This window comes from Dendrobates tinctorius, unplaced genomic scaffold (genome assembly GCF_039654945.1).
Source record: "Dendrobates tinctorius isolate UK_male_01 unplaced genomic scaffold, ASM3965494v1 ptg000232l, whole genome shotgun sequence".
Classification (NCBI taxonomy): Eukaryota; Metazoa; Chordata; class Amphibia; order Anura; family Dendrobatidae; genus Dendrobates; species Dendrobates tinctorius.
Window position 1 is genome coordinate 20,147,984 of NW_027361899.1, and position 20,588 is coordinate 20,168,571.

The following is a 20,588-nucleotide window of genomic DNA, read 5'->3' on the forward strand; positions in this document are numbered from 1 at the left end:
ATGGATGGAGTGGTACTACTAGAGAATGGATGGAGTGGTGCTACTAGAGAATGAATAGAGTGGTGCTACTAGAGAATGGATGGAGTGGTACTACTAGAGAATGGATGGAGTGGTACTACTAGAGAATGGATGGCGTGATACTACTAGAGAATGGATGGAGTGGTACTACTAGAGAATGGATGGCGTGGTACTACTAGAGAATGATAGAGTGGTGCTACTAGAGAATGATAGAGTGGTGCTACTAGAGAATGGATGGAGTGGTGCTACTAGAGAATGAATAGAGTGGTGCTACTAGAGAATGGATGGAGTGGTACTACTAGAGAACGGATGGAGTGGTACTACTAGAGAACGGATGGAGTGGTACTACTAGAGAACGGATGGAGTGGTACTACTAGAGAATGGATGGCGTGATACTACTAGACAATGGATGGAGTGGTGCTACTAGAGAATGAATGGAGTGGTGCTACTAGAGAATGATAGAGTGGTACTACTAAAGAATGGATGGAGTGGTGCTACTAGAGAATGGATGGAGTGGAACTACTAGAGAATGGATGGAGTGGTACTACTAGAGAATGAATGGAGTGGTACTACTAGAGAATGAATGGAGTGGTACTACTAGAGAATGGATGGAGTGGTACTACTAGAGAATGGATGGAGTGGTACTACTAGAGAATGGATGGAGTGGTACTACTAGAGAATGGATGGAGTGGTACTACTACAGAATGAATGGAGTGGTACTACTAGAGAATGAATGGAGTGGTACTACTAGAGAATGAATGGAGTGGTACTACTAGAGAATGGATGGAGTGGAACTACTAGAGAATGGATGGAGTGGTACTACTAGAGAATGGATGGAGTGGTACTACTAGAGAATGGATGGAGTGGCACTGCTAGAGAATGGATGGAGTGGTACTACTAGAGAATGGATGGAGTGGTACTACTAGAGAATGGATGGAGTGGTACTACTAGAGAATGAATGGAGTGGTACTACTAGAGAATGAATGGAGTGGTGCTACTAGAGAATGGATGGAGTGGTACTACTAGAGAATGGATGGAGTGGAACTACTAGAGAATGGATGGAGTGGAACTACTAGAGAATGGATGGAGTGGTACTACTAGAGAATGAATGGAGTGGTACTACTAGAGAATGAATGGAGTGGTACTACTAGAGAATGGATGGAGTGGTACTACTAGAGAATGGATGGAGTGGTACTACTAGAGAATGATTGAAGTGGTACTAGAATGGATGGAGTGGTACTACTAGAGAATGGATGGAGTGGCACTGCTAGAGAATGGATGGAGTGGTACTACTAGAGAATGGATGGAGTGGTACTACTAGAGAATGAATGGAGTGGTACTACTAGAGAATGGATGGAGTGGTACTACTAGAGAATGGATGGAGTGGTACTACTAGAGAACGAATGGAGTGGTACTACTAGAGAATTAATGGAGTGGTGTTACTAGAGAATGGATGGAGTGGTACTACTAGAGAATGGATGGATTAGTACTACTAGAGAATGGATGGAGTGGTACTACTACAGAATGGATGGAGTGGTACTACTAGAGAATGGATGGAGTGGTACTACTAGAGAACGGATGGAGTGGCACTGCTAGAGAATGGATGGAGTAGTACTACTAGAGAATGGATGGAGTGGTACTACTAGAGAACGGATGGAGTGGTGCTACTAGAGAATGAATAGAGTGGTGCTACTAGAGAATGGATGGAGTGGTACTACTAGAGAATGGATGGAGTGGTACTACTAGAGAATGGATGAAGTGGTACTACTAGAGAATGAATGGAGTGGTGCTACTAGAGAATGAATGGAGTGGTACTACTAGAGAATGGATGGAGTGGTACTACTAGAGAATGATTGAAGTGGTACTAGAATGGATGGAGTGGCACTGCTAGAGAATGGATGGAGTGGTACTACTAGAGAATGAATAGAGTGGTGCTACTAGAGAATGGATGGAGTGGTACTACTAGAGAATGGATGGAGTGGTACTACTAGAGAATGGATGGAGTGGCACTGCTAGAGAACGGATGGAGTGGTGCTACTAGAGAATGAATAGAGTGGTGCTACTAGAGAATGGATGGAGTGGTACTACTAGAGAATGGATGGAGTGGTACTACTAGAGAATGGATGAAGTGGTACTACTAGAGAATGAATGGAGTGGTGCTACTAGAGAATGAATGGAGTGGTACTACTAGAGAATGGATGGAGTGGTACTACTAGAGAATGGATGGAGTGGTACTACTAGAGAACGAATGGAGTGGTACTACTAGAGAATTAATGGAGTGGTGTTACTAGAGAATGGATGGAGTGGTACTACTAGAGAATGGATGGATTAGTACTACTAGAGAATGGATGGAGTGGTACTACTACAGAATGGATGGAGTGGTACTACTAGAGAATGGATGGAGTGGTACTACTAGAGAACGGATGGAGTGGCACTGCTAGAGAATGGATGGAGTAGTACTACTAGAGAATGGATGGAGTGGTACTACTAGAGAACGGATGGAGTGGTGCTACTAGAGAATGAATAGAGTGGTGCTACTAGAGAATGGATGGAGTGGTACTACTAGAGAATGGATGGAGTGGTACTACTAGAGAATGGATGAAGTGGTACTACTAGAGAATGAATGGAGTGGTGCTACTAGAGAATGAATGGAGTGGTACTACTAGAGAATGGATGGAGTGGTACTACTAGAGAATGATTGAAGTGGTACTAGAATGGATGGAGTGGCACTGCTAGAGAATGGATGGAGTGGTACTACTAGAGAATGAATAGAGTGGTGCTACTAGAGAATGGATGGAGTGGTACTACTAGAGAATGGATGGAGTGGTACTACTAGAGAATGGATGGAGTGGCACTGCTAGAGAACGGATGGAGTGGTGCTACTAGAGAATGAATAGAGTGGTGCTACTAGAGAATGGATGGAGTGGTACTACTAGAGAATGGATGGAGTGGTACTACTAGAGAATGGATGAAGTGGTACTACTAGAGAATGAATGGAGTGGTGCTACTAGAGAATGAATGGAGTGGTACTACTAGAGAATGGATGGAGTGGTACTACTAGAGAATGATTGAAGTGGTACTAGAATGGATGGAGTGGTACTACTAGAGAATGGCTGGAGTGGTACTACTAGAGAATGGATGGAGTGGCACTGCTAGAGAATGGATGGAGTGGTACTACTAGAGAATGGATGGAGTGGTACTACTAGAGAACGAATGGAGTGGTACTACTAGAGAATGGATGGAGTGGTACTACTAGAGAACGGATGGAGTGGCACTGCTAGAGAATGGATGGAGTGGTACTACTAGAGAACGGATGGAGTGGTACTACTAGAGAACGGATGGAGTGGTGCTACTAGAGAATGAATAGAGTGGTGCTACTAGAGAATGGATGGAGTGGTACTACTAGAGAATGGATGGAGTGGTACTACTAGAGAATGGATGGAGTGGTACTACTAGAGAATGAATGAAGTGGTACTACTAGAGAATGAATGGAGTGGTGCTACTAGAGAATGGATGGTAGTGGTACTACTAGAGAATGAATGAAGTGGTAATAGAATGGATGGAGTGGTACTACTAGAGAATGGATGGTGTGGCACTGCTAGAGAATGGATGGAGTGGTACTACTGCAGAATGGATGGAGTGGTACTACTAGAGAATGGATGGAGTGGTACTACTAGAGAATGAATGGAGTGGTACTACTAGAGAATGGATGGAGTGGCACTGCTAGAGAATTGATTGGAGTGGTACTACTAGAGAACGGATGAAGTGGTACTACTAGAGAACGGATGGAGTGGTACTACTAGAGAATGAATGGAGTGGTGCTACTAGAGAATGGATGGAGTGGTACTACTAGAGAATGGATGGAGTAGTACTACTAGAGAATGGATGGAATGGTACTACTAGAGAATGGATGGAGTGGTACTACTAGAGAATGGACGGAGTGGTACTACTAGAGAACGGATGGAGTGGCACTGCTAGAGAATGGATGGAGTGGTACTACTAGAGAACGGATGAAGTGGTACTACTAGAGAACGGATGGAGTGGTGCTGCTAGAGCATGAATAGAGTGGTGCTACTAGAGAATGGATGGAGTGGTGCTACTAGAGAATGGATGGAGTGGTACTACTAGAGAATGGCTGGATTGGTACTCCTAGAGAATGGATGGAGTGGTACTACTAGAGAATGAATGAAGTGGTGCTACTAGAGAATGGATGGAGTGGTACTACTAGAGAATGGATGGAGTGGTACTACTAGAGAATGGATGGAGTGGCACTGCTAGAGAATGGATGGAGTGGTACTACTAGAGAATGGATGGAGTGGTGCTACTAGAGAATGAATAGAGTGGTGCTACTAGAGAATGGATGGAGTGGTACTACTAGAGAATGGATGGAGTGGTACTACTAGAGAATGGATGGCGTGATACTACTAGAGAATGGATGGAGTGGTACTACTAGAGAATGGATGGCGTGGTACTACTAGAGAATGATAGAGTGGTGCTACTAGAGAATGATAGAGTGGTGCTACTAGAGAATGGATGGAGTGGTGCTACTAGAGAATGAATAGAGTGGTGCTACTAGAGAATGGATGGAGTGGTACTACTAGAGAACGGATGGAGTGGTACTACTAGAGAACGGATGGAGTGGTACTACTAGAGAACGGATGGAGTGGTACTACTAGAGAATGGATGGCGTGATACTACTAGACAATGGATGGAGTGGTGCTACTAGAGAATGAATGGAGTGGTGCTACTAGAGAATGATAGAGTGGTACTACTAGAGAATGGATGGCGTGATACTACTAGACAATGGATGGAGTGGTGCTACTAGAGAATGAATGGAGTGGTGCTACTAGAGAATGATAGAGTGGTACTACTAGAGAATGGATGGAGTGGTGCTACTGCTGTGCATGCTCCATGGTCATTAAGAGATGAAGATGCAGCATGGAGCATGCGCAGCACGCACTGCTGGTCGGTGAATGGCGAGGGTAAAGGAGGGAACAATGGACGTAGGATTGGGCAATATGAAAATATCCATCTTAGATATTAACTGAGATTTTCTCTTGTACTGGACGTTGCAGCGTCTAAATGGAGGAGAACATTTGTATTGATCCAAAGGAAAGCAGAAGAGCGGAGTAAGACGAGCACAATAAATCCCTGTCTGATCAATAACCTGACCGGCATCTGTCTTCTCCTGTACTCACGGGACCTCCTGTGCTCAATACCACGTTGATTTATTGACAGGAGGATTTACGGCAGGGCACAAAATAAGTGAAAAAAGACATCCGAGCGCCGCTCCGTGTGCATCTATCCCGAGACTCTACGGTCTAACAAAACATACAATCCCAAGAAACCCCTTTAAGGTGGACAAACCCTTCATTAATAAAGGGGGTACTGACGCCCAACACATCAAACACAAAAAAAGGAAACAACTTTACAAATGGTGTTGATTGAAAAATCTCCTCCCGTTTTCTGTACAATCGGATCAGACTACACAAAGAGTCTGTTTGTAGTCTGTAACCGTGGAGACGCCTGGCTCTGCGTAGGAGCTGGACACACAAAAACGGGAGATTTTTTAATCAGGACTATTTGTGAAGTGACCTCAGTTTTCATTTTAGACAGATTCCAGTTTAATTAAAGTTAAAACAAGGCCATGCAGAATACTAAAAGGGGTTGTCCACGTTTATTTAAATGCATGCCCTTGTGACAATGTTGCACTGTTTGCCTTCTTCACCTTATGTATAGCACTGTCTAATGCTGGCTGCAGAATGAGTAAACTGAGAATCCACCAGTGAGCTCGTTCTGACGGGTGATTTTGTAACTCTTTATCCATCTTTTCCTGAGCTCCTCTCACCTGACACAAGACAACATCAAAGGAAACAAAGATTCTCCAAGAGCAAAACGGTGCACATTTTGTACTGAAACCCAACTGCAACTATGTTCTTAGGTCCCAAACACATTCACTTAAATTAGAAAAACAGTTAGATAACCCCTTTAAAGGGATTGCTTTATTTATCTATTTATTTAGGTGATTTTTTTATTTTTCAAAAACAGCGCCACTGTTGTGCACTGGCCAGTTCTGGTATTGCAGTTTAGCTCAATTCAGATTAATGGGACTAAGCTGCAATACCGGGTGCAGCCCAAGGAATATAAAGGCGCTGTTTGTAGGAAAAATGTTGTCAGTTTTTAGTCTCATAAAATTCCTTTTTATATTATCTGTTAGGTGGGGTACAAGAGGTGTGACCCCCATGTCAATTCCTAGAGGTGGAAGCAGCATTAGGAAAGCATAGTGCTGGTCTACAAAAGTTCTGCACAGTTACAATGTGTAACTTCATCTGAAGGGGAGAACAGCTTCAAGGTGCAACAATGTGGAAACCATCCTGCAACCAACTAACTACTTGAAAAGGGCCAAAAAACAGAAACAATCATCTGGCAGTCATCACTTACTAATCGATGGGATCCTGGACACTGGTGCCACAAATGGGCCCTGGAACATGGATGTGGCCCCTGGTTATAGTTGAGAGATCTACAACTTAGGCTCCGTCAAGTGAAAATGTTCAGAAGAGACCACTGTGGTCCCAGTGGTTCTGTGTCCCCTGCGCTCTAGTGAATGCCAGGATGTATACACCACTATGGCTTCTAGTGGGGATCACAGGCCATTTACATACAGCTTACACCATTTAAAAAGTTTCTTGCTCCCTGCAGCTGCCACTAGGGGGAGATCACTACATACAGAATTATACAGAATCCACTAGGGGGAGCTCACTACATACAGATTGATACAGCCACCACTAGGTGGAGCTTACTACATACAGATTTAAACAGCCACTACTAGGAGGATCTTACTACATACAGATTTATACAGCCACCACTAGAGGGAGCTCATTACATACAGATTTATACAGCCACCACTAGAGGGAGCTCACTACATACAGATTTATATAGCCACCACTAGGGGGAGCTCACTACATACAGATTTATACAGTCACCACTAGGGGGAGCTCACTACATACAAATTTATACAGAGACCACTAGGGGGAGCTCACTACATACAGATTTATACATTCACCACTAGGGGGAGCTCACTACATACAAATTTATACAGAGACCACTAGTGGGAGCTCATTACATACAGATTTATACAGAGACCACTAGAGGGAGCGCTCTACATACAGATTTATAATACAGATTTATACAGCCACCACTAGGAGGATCTTACTACATACAGATTTATACAGCCACCACTAGGGGGAGCTCACTACATACAGATTTATACAGCCACCACTAAGAGGAGCTCACTACATGCAGATTTATACAGCCACCACTAGAGGGAGCTCACTACATACAGATTTATACAGCCACCACTAGGGGGAGCTCACTACATACAGATTTATACATTCACCACTAGGGGGAGCTCACTACATACAAATTTATACAGAGACCACTAGAGGGAGCTCTCTACATACAGATTTATACAGCCACCACTAAGGGGAGCTCACTACATACAGATTTATACAGCCATCACTAGGAGGATCTTACTACATACAGAGTTATACAGCCACCGCTAGGGGGAGCTCACTACATACAGATTTATTCAGCCACCACTAAAAGGAGCTCACTACATGCAGATTTATACAGCCACCACTAGGGCGAGCTCACTACATACAGATTTATACAGCCACCACTAGGAGGAGCTCACTACATACAGATTTATACAGCCACCACTAGGAGGAGCTCACTACATACAGAATTATATAGCCACCACTAGGAGGAGATCACTACATACAGATTTATTGAGCCATCACTAAGAGGAGCTCACTACATACAGATTTATACAGCCACCACTAGAAGGAGCTCACTACATACAGAATTATACAGAAGGTACTAGGCGGAGATTACTACATACAGATTTATACAACCACCACTAGGGGAATCTGGGAATCTCACTACATACAGATTTATATAGTCACCACTAGAGGGAGCTCACTACATAAAGATTTATACAGTCACCACTAGAGGGAGCTCACTACATACAGATTTATACAACCACCACTAGAGCTCACTACATACAGATTTATACAGCCACCACTAGGGGGAGCTCACTATAGATTTATCCTACTGGACTGCATGGAGCAATGCATATAATTGACATGCATCGCATCCCAGGTGTCGCTGTGAGGCCGGTTCAATGATGGAGGATCTGGGAAGCCAGGGGAGGACCGGTGTGGAACTGCGACTGCAGGACAAGTTGAGTGGCGGAATTAGGACATGCGATTATAATCTTTCATTATTTTTAATGCCTTTCCTCCCCTCCTTTTATGACACTTTGTGATCTGGATAGACCTTATAGAATAATAAACAACTTTTTTAGGGCATTTTCAATTTGGCTCGGATTTTATTTGGACTAAATAAAATCTGCTGGTCAATGTGAGCGAATCTGCCCGAAATGAATTTTAACAGATTCGCTCATCTCTAGTTTCCTTCCCTAGATGGGCGAATATCTAATAGGTGTCACTTGTAGGATATGTAATTCAGGTCAAAATCACAATTACCACTGTGTGAAGTCACCATTCGGGTAGCATCAGAGGGTACATTACCGCACCTTGACACAGAGGAAGATTTTCCCACGTTCCGTCATCTTGACAAATTGAAGCCATGTTGTCAAAGTCAGGATAGCGGGTCTGGAAGCCTTCTCGACAGCTCATTACCAACTTGTCTCCGGCCTTGTAGGTCTTGTTGAGAACATCAGCATCCTCAATATAAGGAGCAAGGCAATCTGTGACTGTGGAGGAGAAAGGTAATGCTAGTACTCCATGTTCTCCACTGTACATTTCAACACCTAGACCGTTACTACCATATTTATTATATTACCATTATATAACTTGTTTTCATTCTCACTTAGACCTTCTAAGGCCACCGAAAGTTTCCAACCTTCCTTAGGCTTGTTCTGTGCACCGATGTATTTCCACTTCAGCCCTCTCCTCCCTCTCACAGCCTGCTGTGACAGACACAGAGAAAGAAACTGCAGCTGCCGCTCTCTCCTCCCCTCTCACAGCCAGCAGTCACAGACACAAAGAAAGACACCTCAGCTGCAGCCCTTCATCCATCTCACAGCCGGCAGTCACAGATACAAAGAAGCTCAGGCTCCAGATCACTTCTCACAGCCAGTAGCAACAGACATAGCAAAACTGCAGCTGCAGCCCCCTCCTCCCCTCTCACAGCCGGCAGTCACAGATACAAAGAAGCTCAGGCTCCAGATCACTTCTCACAGCCAGTAGCTACAGACATAGCAAAACTGCAGCTGCAGCCCCACCTCCTCTCTCACAGCCAGCAGTCACAGACACAAAGATAGAAACTGCAGAAGCAGCCCTCCTCTCCTCTCACAGCCGGCAGGCACAGATACAGTGAAAGAAGCCTCAGCTACAGCCCTTCATCCCTCTCACAGCCAGCAGTCACAGATACAAAGAAGCTGAACCTCCAGCTTACTTCTCACAGACAGCAGCCACAGACATAGCAAAACTGCAGCTGCAGCCCTACTTCCACTCTCACAGTCAGCAGTCACAGGCACAAAGAAACTGCAGCTTCAACCCCCTCCTCCCCTTTCACAGTCAGCAGTCACAGGCGTAAAGAAAGAAACTGCAGCTGCAGCCCCCTCCTCCCCTCTAACAGCTAGAAGTCACAGGCAAAAAGCCAGAAACTGCAGCTGCAGCCCCCTCCTCCCCTCTCAAAGCTGGCAGTCACAAACAGAAAGAAACTGCAGCCTCAGCTCCCTCCTCCCCTCTCACAGCCAGCAGTCACAGGCACAAAGCGAGAAACTGCAGCTGCAGCCCCATCCTCCCCTCTCACAGCCAGCAGTCACAGGAATAAAGAAACTGCAGCCTCAACCCCCTCTTCCTCTCAAACAGCTGACAGTCACAGAAACAATTAAAGAAACTGCAGCTGCAGCCCCCTCCTCCCCTCTCACAGTCAGAAGTCACAGGCACAAAGTGAGAAACTGCAGCTGCAGCCCCCTCCTCCCCTCACAGTCAGAAGTCACAGGCACAAAGTGAGAAACTGCTGCTGCAGCCCCATCCTCCCCTCTCACAGCCAGCAGTCACAGGAATGAAGAAACTGCAGCCTCAACCCCCTCTTCCTCTCAAACAGCTGACAGTCACAGAAACAATTAAAGAAACTGCAGCTGCAGCCCCCTCCTCCCCTCTCACAGTCAGAAGTCACAGGCACAAAGTGAGAAACTGCAGCTGCAGCCCCCTCCTCCCCTCTCACAGTCAGAAGTCACAGGCACAAAGTGAGAAACTGCAGCTGCAGCCCCATCCTCCCCTCTCACAGCCAGCAGTCACAGGAATGAAGAAACTGCAGCCTCAACCCCCTCTTCCTCTCAAACAGCTGACAGTCACAGAAACAATTAAAGAAACTGCAGCTGCAGCCCCCTCCTCCCCTCTCACAGTCAGAAGTCACAGGCACGAAGTGAGAAACTGCAGCTGCAGCCCCCTCCTCTCCTCTCACAGTCAGTTGTCTTACAGCAAGACATAGGTTTGACTTGACACTTGTGAGGAGTGGAGAAAATGGCTTGGAGAAAATTTCCAGATATTTTTTATGTTATTTGTGCATTTTCTACATTTCATGCACACATGAAACGAAAGCTCAATGTGCCCGGGTTCACACTGCAGACAGAAACGTGGGGGAGGGCTCCTGCTACAGTCAGTCGCCTTACAGAAAGTGAGAGGTTCGATTAGACATACGGAAGGAGGAGCGGAGAAAATTACCTTGAAGGAGGTTTCTGGATACTTTATATGATCTTTGGGGGTTTATTATATTTCATGTCCCTTTAATATTTGTATTCTTATTTTAGCAAATTAGGCCCGTAATGTAAAAATAAAAACAGTCTCACTCCGGACTCCAATTTAATACCTTTGTTCTTTAGTGTTTTCTTCCATTTGCTAGAAGGACTCCTGCAGAAATGGACTAATTTGAGCCAAATAAATTGGCAGGAAGATTAGAGGGAAGGAAACTTTGTGTCTCGGGTTCTCGGTGAGCGAAAGATGGACTGTTACATAAATAGAGCCGAACAAATGAAATCGATACTAAGTTCATAATTGGCGAATTCTTGCAGAAGTCGTGCGTTTATTTATGCCGCTCTGCACGGAACGAGCCTCCGAGTTACCGCTGCTAAATGAATAAAATGCGAAAAAAAAAAATGGAAGCCGTTGTCAAGCCTCTCTAACATAATGAATCTTTTTCCTGTCCGCCCACCTCATACAGACCTTGTATTGTGACGCTGACAGTCACTGCAGGGCAGAACATTACCAGCTCAGTTAATCACTCACCTTTATTGTTTTTTTTAATTTACCCTATATTAAGTTTTATAAATCCATCCAATTTCCATACAATTATTAATTTCCTATTTATAATAGTAATAAAAAAAACACTGATCCTCGCTGTTTTGTTTGCAGATTATGTAATTTTAAGGATTTATAAAACCACCATATGGTGCCCATATACTGGTCTAGTGGAGAAATCCTATATGCAGTACTTGTTTTTTTTTAAAGGGCTTCAAATGTAATTACATTTTCCATTCCTCCCGGTATTTTTTTTGCGACGTTTCCATGTCCTATTGGTCACATCATGGTGCTAGCTGCGTCCGGTACTGGGGAGTTGACTATTGAAAACATTAAAAATAATGATCCCTTAGAAAATTAAAAAAAAAAGACCAACGAGCCTAGAACATCGCCGGAGAAGGGGATTCATGAAGGATTTCTACAAAACTATTTTGCCCATTTTTTCAATTTTCAATTCCAAATTATGGTTGAATTTTAAATAAAAAAAAGTGAAGCCAATAATGTTTGTAAAGTGATGTGGAATTAATGGCGCTATATAAATGAGTAAAATAAATAAAAATTAAAAAAAAAATCCTCATGTCGCACTGACGCGCGTCCTAACACTGTGGATAGTTACATACATAGTTGGAAAGGTTGGAAAAGAAACAGCTGTTATTATTATTTATTATTATTTATTTATATAGCACCATTGATTCCTTGGTGCTGTACATGAGAAGGGGTTACATACAAATTACAGATATCACTTACAGTAAACAAATTTACAATCACAGACTGATACAGAGGGGAGAGGATGCTGCTCTTTCGGGCTTACATGCTACAGGATGGTGGGGAAGGAGACAGTAGGCTGGTGGGTTGCAGCAGTTCCGGTGTTGGTTGAGGTGATATCACCGGTAGTGGCAGGGCCGGACTGGGACTAAAATTCAGCCCTGGCATTTGAAGTTACACAGGCCCACTAGTCACATGGTGACTATATAATATCTTTGTACACTTGTAGTTTACAAGAAGTGAGAGGAGATTAACACGACTATATAACATGTAGTCAGAGCTGTGCCCAGTGTTTCAGCTCAGTCCTATTTATTGCTTTTAGGTACAGTACTCCTCCCAAATCTCTGTCCCCTTTTGTATGCATGATTACAGAATTCCTGGCAGAACTGCTCTCTATTGGGCAACCAGACCCCCTGGTCATAGCCGCCCCTATCATACCTCCCAACTTTTGAAGAAGGGAAAGATGGACAAAGACTGCAAATTTTGGCCATGCCCAGCCACACCCATTTCACAACTAGTCACACCCATGTCCACACCTAATCGCACCCATTTAGCACTGCTGATCATACTGACTGGTACTGAGGGCACAGTGGCTGGCATTATGGGCACACTGACTGGCACTAAGGAAGAGAGAAAACAGAGAGAGAGAGAAAAAAGAAAACAGAGAGAGCGAGAAAGAAAGGGGAAAGAAAGAAAGAACAGTGAGAGACAAAGAAAGAACAGAGAGAGAAAGAAAGAGGGGAAAGAAAGAAAGAACAGTGAGAGACAGAGAAAGAACAGAGAGAGAAAGAAAGAGGGGAAAGAAAGAAAGAACAGAGAGAGACAGAGAAAGAACAGAGAGAGAAAGAAAGAAGTAAAGAAAAGAAAGAAAGAACAGAGAGAAAGAGAGGAAAGAAAAAGAAAGAAAGAGGGGAAGAACAGAGAGAAAGAAAGAAAGAACAGAGAGAGAAAGAAAAAGAGAGAAAGAAATAAAGAAAGATTCTACAAAGATACTATAGCAGCCCGGCTCCCATTGTAGTGCCCACCTGAGCCTCCAGGTGCAGGACCTATCATGATCCGCTCACATGGCCGGCATCCCCGATTCCAAGGCGATCCTGCTGTCTGCGCTGTCGGAGGAGGACACGGTGATGGATCTGAAGCATTCCTGGTTCCGTCACAATCTCCTCAAGAAATTATCTCATTTCAGGTCAGCTTCCAGCACATCACTTCAGGTGGAACATCATGTGTGTGTTTTAAAATGCTCCTCGGGGCTCCGCCGTGTACTCCTGTGTCCGTGGGAAAAGCCCACTTTGTATGCTTCATACACACTTGGCTCCACTCCGTACACACACGGCTCCTCTCCGTACACCTCGTACACACGGCTCCTCTCCGTACACCTCATACACACACGGCTCTGCGCCGTACACCTCGTACAAACACGGCTCCACTCTGTCCACCTCGTACACACACGGCTCCGCTCCGTACACCTCATACACACACGGCTCCTCTCCGTACACCTCGTACACGCGCAGCTCCACCTCGTACACACACACGGCTCCGCTCCGTACATCTCGTACACGCGCGGCTCCACCTCGTACACACACACGGCTCTGCTCCGTACACACGGCTCCTCTCCGTACACGCGCGGCTCCTCTCCGTACACCTCGTACACACGGCTGCTCTCCGTACACCTCGAACACGCGCGGCTCCTCTCCGTACACCTCGTACACGCGCGGCTCCGCTCCGTACACCTCGTACACGCGCGGCTCATCTCCGTACACCTCGTACACACGCGGCTCCTCTCCGTACACCTCGTACACGCGCGGCTCCGCTCCGTACACCTCGTACACGCGCGGCTCCGCTCCGTACACCTCGTACACGCGCGGCTCCACCTCGTACACACGGCTCCTCTCCGTACACCTCGTACACGCGCGGCTCCGCTCCGTACACCTCGTACACGCGCGGCTCCACCTCGTACACACGGCTCCTCTCCGTACACCTCGTACACGCGCGGCTCCTCTCCGTACACCTCGTATACGTGCGGCTCCTCTCCGTACACGCGCGGCTCCTCTCCGTACACCTCGTACACGCGCGGCTCCTCTCCGTACATCTCGTACACGCGCGGCTCCTCTCCGTACACCTCGTACACGCGCGGCTCCTCTCCGTACACGCACGGCTACGCTCCATACACCTCGTACACACGCGGCTCCTCTCCGTACACCTCGTACACACGCGGCTCCTCTCCGTACACACGCGGCTCCTTTACGTACACCTCGTACACACGGCTCCTCTCCGTACACCTCGTACACGCGCGGCTCCGCTCCGTACACCTCGTACACGCGCGGCTCCACCTCGTACACACACACGGCTCCGCTCCGTACACAAGGCTCCTCTCCGTACACCTCGTACAAGCGCGGCTAATCTCCGTACACCTCGTACACGCGTGGCTCCTCTCCGTACACCTCGTACACGCGCGGCTCCTCTCCGTACACCTTGTACACGCGCGGCTCCTCTCCGTACACGCGCGGCTCCGCTCCGTACACCTCGTACACACGCGGCTCCTCTCCGTACACCTCGTACACACGCGGCTCCTCTCCGTACACCTCGTACACACGGCTCCTCTCCATACACCTCGTACACGCGCGGCTCCACCTCGTACACACGGCTCCTCTCCGTACACCTCGTACACGCGCGGCTCCTCTCCGTACACCTCGTACACGCGCGGCTCCTCTCCGTACACCTCGTACACGCGCGGCTCCTCTCCGTACACGCGCGGCTCCGCTCCATACACCTCGTACACACGCGGCTCCTCTCCGTACACCTCGTACACACGCGGCTCCTCTCCGTACACCTCGTACACGCGCGGCTCCGCTCCGTACACCTCGTACACACACACGGCTCCGCTCCGTACACACGGCTCCTCTCCGTACACCTCGTACACGCGCGGCTCCTCTCCGTACACCTCGTACACGCGCGGCTCCTCTCCGTACACCTCGTACACGCGCGGCTCCGCTCCGTACACCTCGTACACACGCGGCTCCTCTCCGTACACCTCGTACACGCGCGGCTCCTCTCCGTACACCTCGTACACGCGCGGCTCCGCTCCGTACACCTCGTACACGCGCGGCTCCGCTCCGTACACCTCGTACACGCGCGGCTCCTCTCCGTACACCTCGTACACGCGCTGCTCCTCTCCGTACACCCGCGGCTCCGCTCCGTACACCTCGTACACACGGCTCCGCTCCGTACACCTCGTACACACGCGGCTCCGCTCCGTACACCTCGCACACACGCGGCTCCGCTCCGTACACCTCGTACACGCGGCTCCGCTCCGTACACCTCGCACACACGCTGCTCCGCTCCGTACACCTCGCACACACGCGGCTCCGCTCCGTACACCTCGTACACGCGGCTCCTCTCCGTACACATCGTACACGCGCGGCTCCGCTCCGTGCACCTCGCACACGCGCGGCTCCGCTCCGTGCACCTCGCACACGCGCGGCTCCTCTCCGTACACCTCGCACACGCGCGGCTCCTCTCCGTACACCTCGCACACGCGCGGCTCCTCTCCGTACACCTCGCACACGCGCGGCTCCTCTCCGTACACCTCGCACACGCGCGGCTCCTCTCCGTACACCTCGCACACGCGCGGCTCCGCTCCGTACACCTCGCACACGCGCGGCTCCTCTCCGTACACCTCGCACACGCGCGGCTCCTCTCCGTACACCTCGCACACGCGCGGCTCCTCTCCGTACACCTCGCACACGCGCGGCTCCTCTCCGTACACCTCGCACACGCGCGGCTCCTCTCCGTACACCTCGCACACGCGCGGCTCCTCTCCGTACACCTCGCACACGCGCGGCTCCTCTCCGTACACCTCGCACACGCGCGGCTCCTCTCCGTACACCTCGCACACGCGCGGCTCCTCTCCGTACACCTCGCACACGCGCGGCTCCTCTCCGTACACCTCGCACACGCGCGGTTCCGCTCCGTACACCTCGCACACGCGCGGCTCCGCTCCGTACACCTCGCACACGCGCGGCTCCGCTCCGTACACCTCGCACACGCGCGGCTCCTCTCCGTACACCTCGCACACGCGCGGCTCCTCTCCGTACACCTCGCACACGCGCGGCTCCTCTCCGTACACCTCGCACACACGCGGCTCCGCTCCGTACACCTCGTACACGCGGCTCCTCTCCGTACACATCGCACACGCGCGGCTCCGCTCCGTACACCTCGCACACGCGCGGCTCCGCTCCGTACACCTCGCACACGCGCGGCTCCTCTCCGTACACCTCGCACACGCGCGGCTCCTCTCCGTACACCTCGCACACGCGCGGCTCCTCTCCGTACACCTCGCACACGCGCGGCTCCTCTCCGTACACCTCGCACACGCGCGGCTCCTCTCCGTACACCTCGCACACGCGCGGCTCCGCTCCATACACCTCGCACACGCGCGGCTCCTCTCCGTACACCTCGCACACGCGCGGCTCCTCTCCGTACACCTCGCACACGCGCGGCTCCGCTCCGTACACCTCGCACACGCGCGGCTCCTCTCCGTACACCTCGCACACGCGCGGCTCCTCTCCGTACACCTCGCACACGCGCGGCTCCGCTCCGTACACCTCGCACACGCGCGGCTCCTCTCCGTACACCTCGCACACGCGCGGCTCCTCTCCGTACACCTCGCACACGCGCGGCTCCGCTCCGTACACCTCGTACACGCGCGGCTCCGCTCCGTACACCTCGCACACACGCGGCTCCGCTTCGTACACCTCGCACACACGCGGCTCCGCTCCGTACACCTCGTACACACGCGGCTCCGCTCCGTACACCTCGTACACACGCGGCTCCGCTCCGTACACCTCGTACACACGCGGCTCCGCTCCGTACACCTCATACACACACAGCTCTGCTACATCCACACTGTAAATCCTGACCCCACACATACTTACCTCAAGCAGCACCATGACAACAGCAAAGCAGAGTCTTGCAGACGGTAGAGGCAAGGCTGAGCGCACAGGACCTGTGATGAGGTCACAGGAGGGGCGGAGTCAGGGGTGACATGATCGGGGGTCTGGACAAAGGCTCCTGATCATGTTGTGACCCCCTGACTCCTCCCCTCCTGTGACCTCATCACAGGTCCTGCGAACAGAGCCAGCAGGCAAGCGAGTGCGACGCTGTGAGTGGCTGCGGGGGGGAGGGGGTCTCATGCTACGGCGAGGATGGGGTGCGAGGGGGGGCGTGGCGGCTTATCTCCCTGCAGTGCGGGAGGAACTTGGAAACAATCAACGCCATGCCCGCAGAGGGCCGGCGGCAGGAGCAACAGTGGCCGCAGCCGCTGGCAAGCGGCCAGATGATCGGGCGCTGCCGCCCGCGGCCCACGAGACAGCGGCCCAGCGGGAAAATGCCCGGTTGGTTATATTGCCAATCCGGGCCTGGGTAGTGGTGAGAGAGAAGGAGGTAGCGGGGTCATTGCAGGCTGTAGGCTTTCTTGAAGAGGTGGGTTTTCAGATTCCGTCTGAAGGATCCAAATGTGGTTGATAGTCGGACTTGTTGGGGCAGGGAATTCCATAGGATGGGGGCTATTCGGGAGAAGTCTTGGAGGCGGTTGGGTGAGGAGTGAATAAGTGTGGAGGAGAGAAGGAGGTCTTGGGAGGACCGGAGATTACGTGAGGGAAGGTATTGAGAGATTAGTTCAGAGACATATGGGGGAGACAGGTTATAGATGGCCTTGTAGGTCAGTATTAGTAATTTGAACTGGATACGCTGAGGGAATGGGAGCCAGTGAAGAGATTTGCAGAGGGGAGAAGCGGAGGAGTAGCGAGGAAAGAGATGAATTAGTCGGGCGGCAGAGTTAAGGATGGACTGGAGAGGTGCGAGGATGTTAGCAGGGAGACCACAGAAAAGGATGTTGCAGTAGTCGAGGCGGGAGATGATGAGGGCATGCACAAGCATTTTAGTAGACTGAGGGTGGAGGAAAGGACGGATTCTGGAAATATTTTTGAGCTGGAGGCGGCAGGAGGTAGAAAGAGCTTGGATGTGCGGTTTGAAGGACAGGGCAGAGTCAAAGGTTACTCCGAGGCAGCTGACTTCCGTTACTGGGGAAAGTGTGATGTCATTAATTTTTATAGCTAGGTCGGGTAAGGAAGATCTGAGAGATGGGGGAAAGATGATGGGTTCAGATTTGTCCACATTGAGCTTGAGGAAACGAGAGGAGAAGAAGGAGGATATGGCTGATAGACACTCTGGGATTCTGGACAGCAGAGAGGTGACGTCTGGGCCAGAGATGTAGATCTGGGTGTCATCAGCATAAAGGTGGTAGTGGAATCCGTGGGACTTTATGAGTTGCCCCAGGCCAAGTGTATAGATTGAGAAGAGGAGGTGTCCTAAAACAGAGCCTTGGGTGACTCCAACAGAGAGAGGGTGGGATGAGGAGGTAGTGTGGGAGTGGGAGACGCTGAATGTGCGATTGGAAAGGTATGAGGAGATCCAGGATAGGGAAAGGCCTTTGATGCCGAAGGAGGAGAGGATCTGTAGTAGGAGGCAGTGGTCAACTGTGTCGAATGCAGAGGACAGGTCTAGAAGCAGGAGTATAGAGTATTGTCCATTTGATTTGGCTGTAAGTAGGTCGTTAGTAATTTTGGTCAGGGCTGTCTCAGTGGAGTGATGGGGGCGGAAACCAGATTGTAGATTGTCAAAGAGCAAGTTAGACGATAGGTGGGAGGAAAGTTCAGCATGGACGTGCTGTTCCAGGAGTTTGGAAGCGAATGGGAGCAATGATATTGGGCGATAGCTGGACATAGCGGTTGGGTCGAGGGTTGGCTTTTTAAGGATAGGTGTGATTGTGGCATGTTTGAAAGCAGAAGGGAAGGTACCGGACGTTAGTGATAGGTTGAAGAGCTACAGCTACATAAAGTTATGTCTGTAATTAGTGACATGGCATTATGGGATACAATCTTCTGTTACTATTGTGTAGGGAGACACTCTTCTGTTATTATTGCGTAGGGGGGCACTCTTCTGTTACTATTACTGTATGTAGGGGGACACTCTTCTGTTACTATTGTGTAGGGGGGTATACTTCATAGAATCATAGAATCATAGAGTTGGAAAGGACCTCCTGGGCCATCTGGTCCAACCCCCTGCTCAAAGCAGGATTCGCTAAATCATCCCAGTCAGATGTCTGTCCAGCCTCTGTTTGAAGACTTCCATTGAAGGAGAACTCACCACTTCTCGTGGCAGCCTGTTCCACTCATTGATCACTCCAACTGCCAAAAAGTTTTTTCTAATATCTAATCTGTGTCTCCTCCCATTCAGTTTCATCCCATTGCTTCTAGTCTTTCCTTGTGCAAATGAGAATAAAGATGATCCTTCTACAATGTGACAGCCCTTGAGATATTTGTAGACAGCTATTAAGTCTCCTCTCAGTCTTCTCTTTTGCAAACTAAACATTCCCAAATCCTGCAACCTTTCCTCATAAGACAGGGTTTGCAGACCGGTCACCATTCTGGTCGCTCTTTTCTGAACTTGCTCCAGTTTGTTGATGTCTTTTTTAATATGTGGTGCCCAAAACTGGACAAAGTATTCCAGATGAGGTCTGACCAAAGAGGAGTAGAGGGCAATAATGACTTCATGTGATCTAGACTGTATGCTTCTGTTAATACATCCTAGAATTGCATTTGCCTTTTTTGCTGCTGCATCACACTGTTGACTCATATTCAGTCTGTGATCTATTAGTATACCACCCAAGTCTTTTTCACATGTGCTGTTGCTTAGCCCTATTCCTCCCATTCTGTATATGCTTTTTTCATTTTTATTGCCCAGATGTAGTACTTTGCATTTTTCCCTGTTAAAAACCATTCTGTTAGTTGCTGCCCACTTCTCCAGTTTATTTAAATCTTTTTGAATCCTCTCTCTCGCTTCTCTAGTATTAGCTATCCCTCCTAGCTTTGTGTCATCAACAAATTTAATCAGTTTACTCTCAATTCCTTCATCTAAATCGTTGATACTTCTGTTACTATTATGTAGGGGGCACTCTTCTATTACTATTGTGTAGGGGGGCACTCTTCTGTTACTATTGTGTAGGGGGGCACTCTTCTGTTACTATTAAGTACGGGGACATACTTCTGTTACTATTATGTAGGGGGACACTCTTCTGTTACTATTATGTAGGGAGGCACTCTTCTATTACTATTGCATAGGGGGGCACTCTTCTGTTACTATTATGTAGGGGGACATACTTCTGTTACTATTATGTAGGGGGCACTCTTCTGTTACTATTGTGTAGGGGGCACTCTTCTGTTACTAATATGTACGGGGACATACTTCTGTTACTATTATGTAGGGGGCACTCTTCTGTTACTATTATGTAGGGGGACATACTTCTGTTACTATTATGTAGGGGGCACGCTTCTGTTACTAATATGTACGGGGACATACTTCTGTTACTATTGTGTAGGGGGCACGCTTCTGTTACTATTATGTAGGGGGCACTCT

At 48.9% G+C, this 20,588-nt stretch overlaps 1 protein-coding gene across 2 annotated transcripts in view; it reads right to left on the reverse strand.

Annotated features, from left to right (window-relative positions):
- The window catches only part of SUSD4 (sushi domain containing 4), a 103,087-nt gene that overhangs the window by 24,414 nt on the left and 58,085 nt on the right, over window positions 1-20,588 (reverse strand). For both annotated transcript variants that reach the window (XM_073556412.1, XM_073556411.1), the window contains exon 3: window positions 8,615-8,794. In XM_073556412.1, coding sequence (XP_073412513.1) covers window positions 8,615-8,794 — 180 coding nt within the window. The remainder of the gene's footprint in view (window positions 1-8,614; window positions 8,795-20,588) is intronic.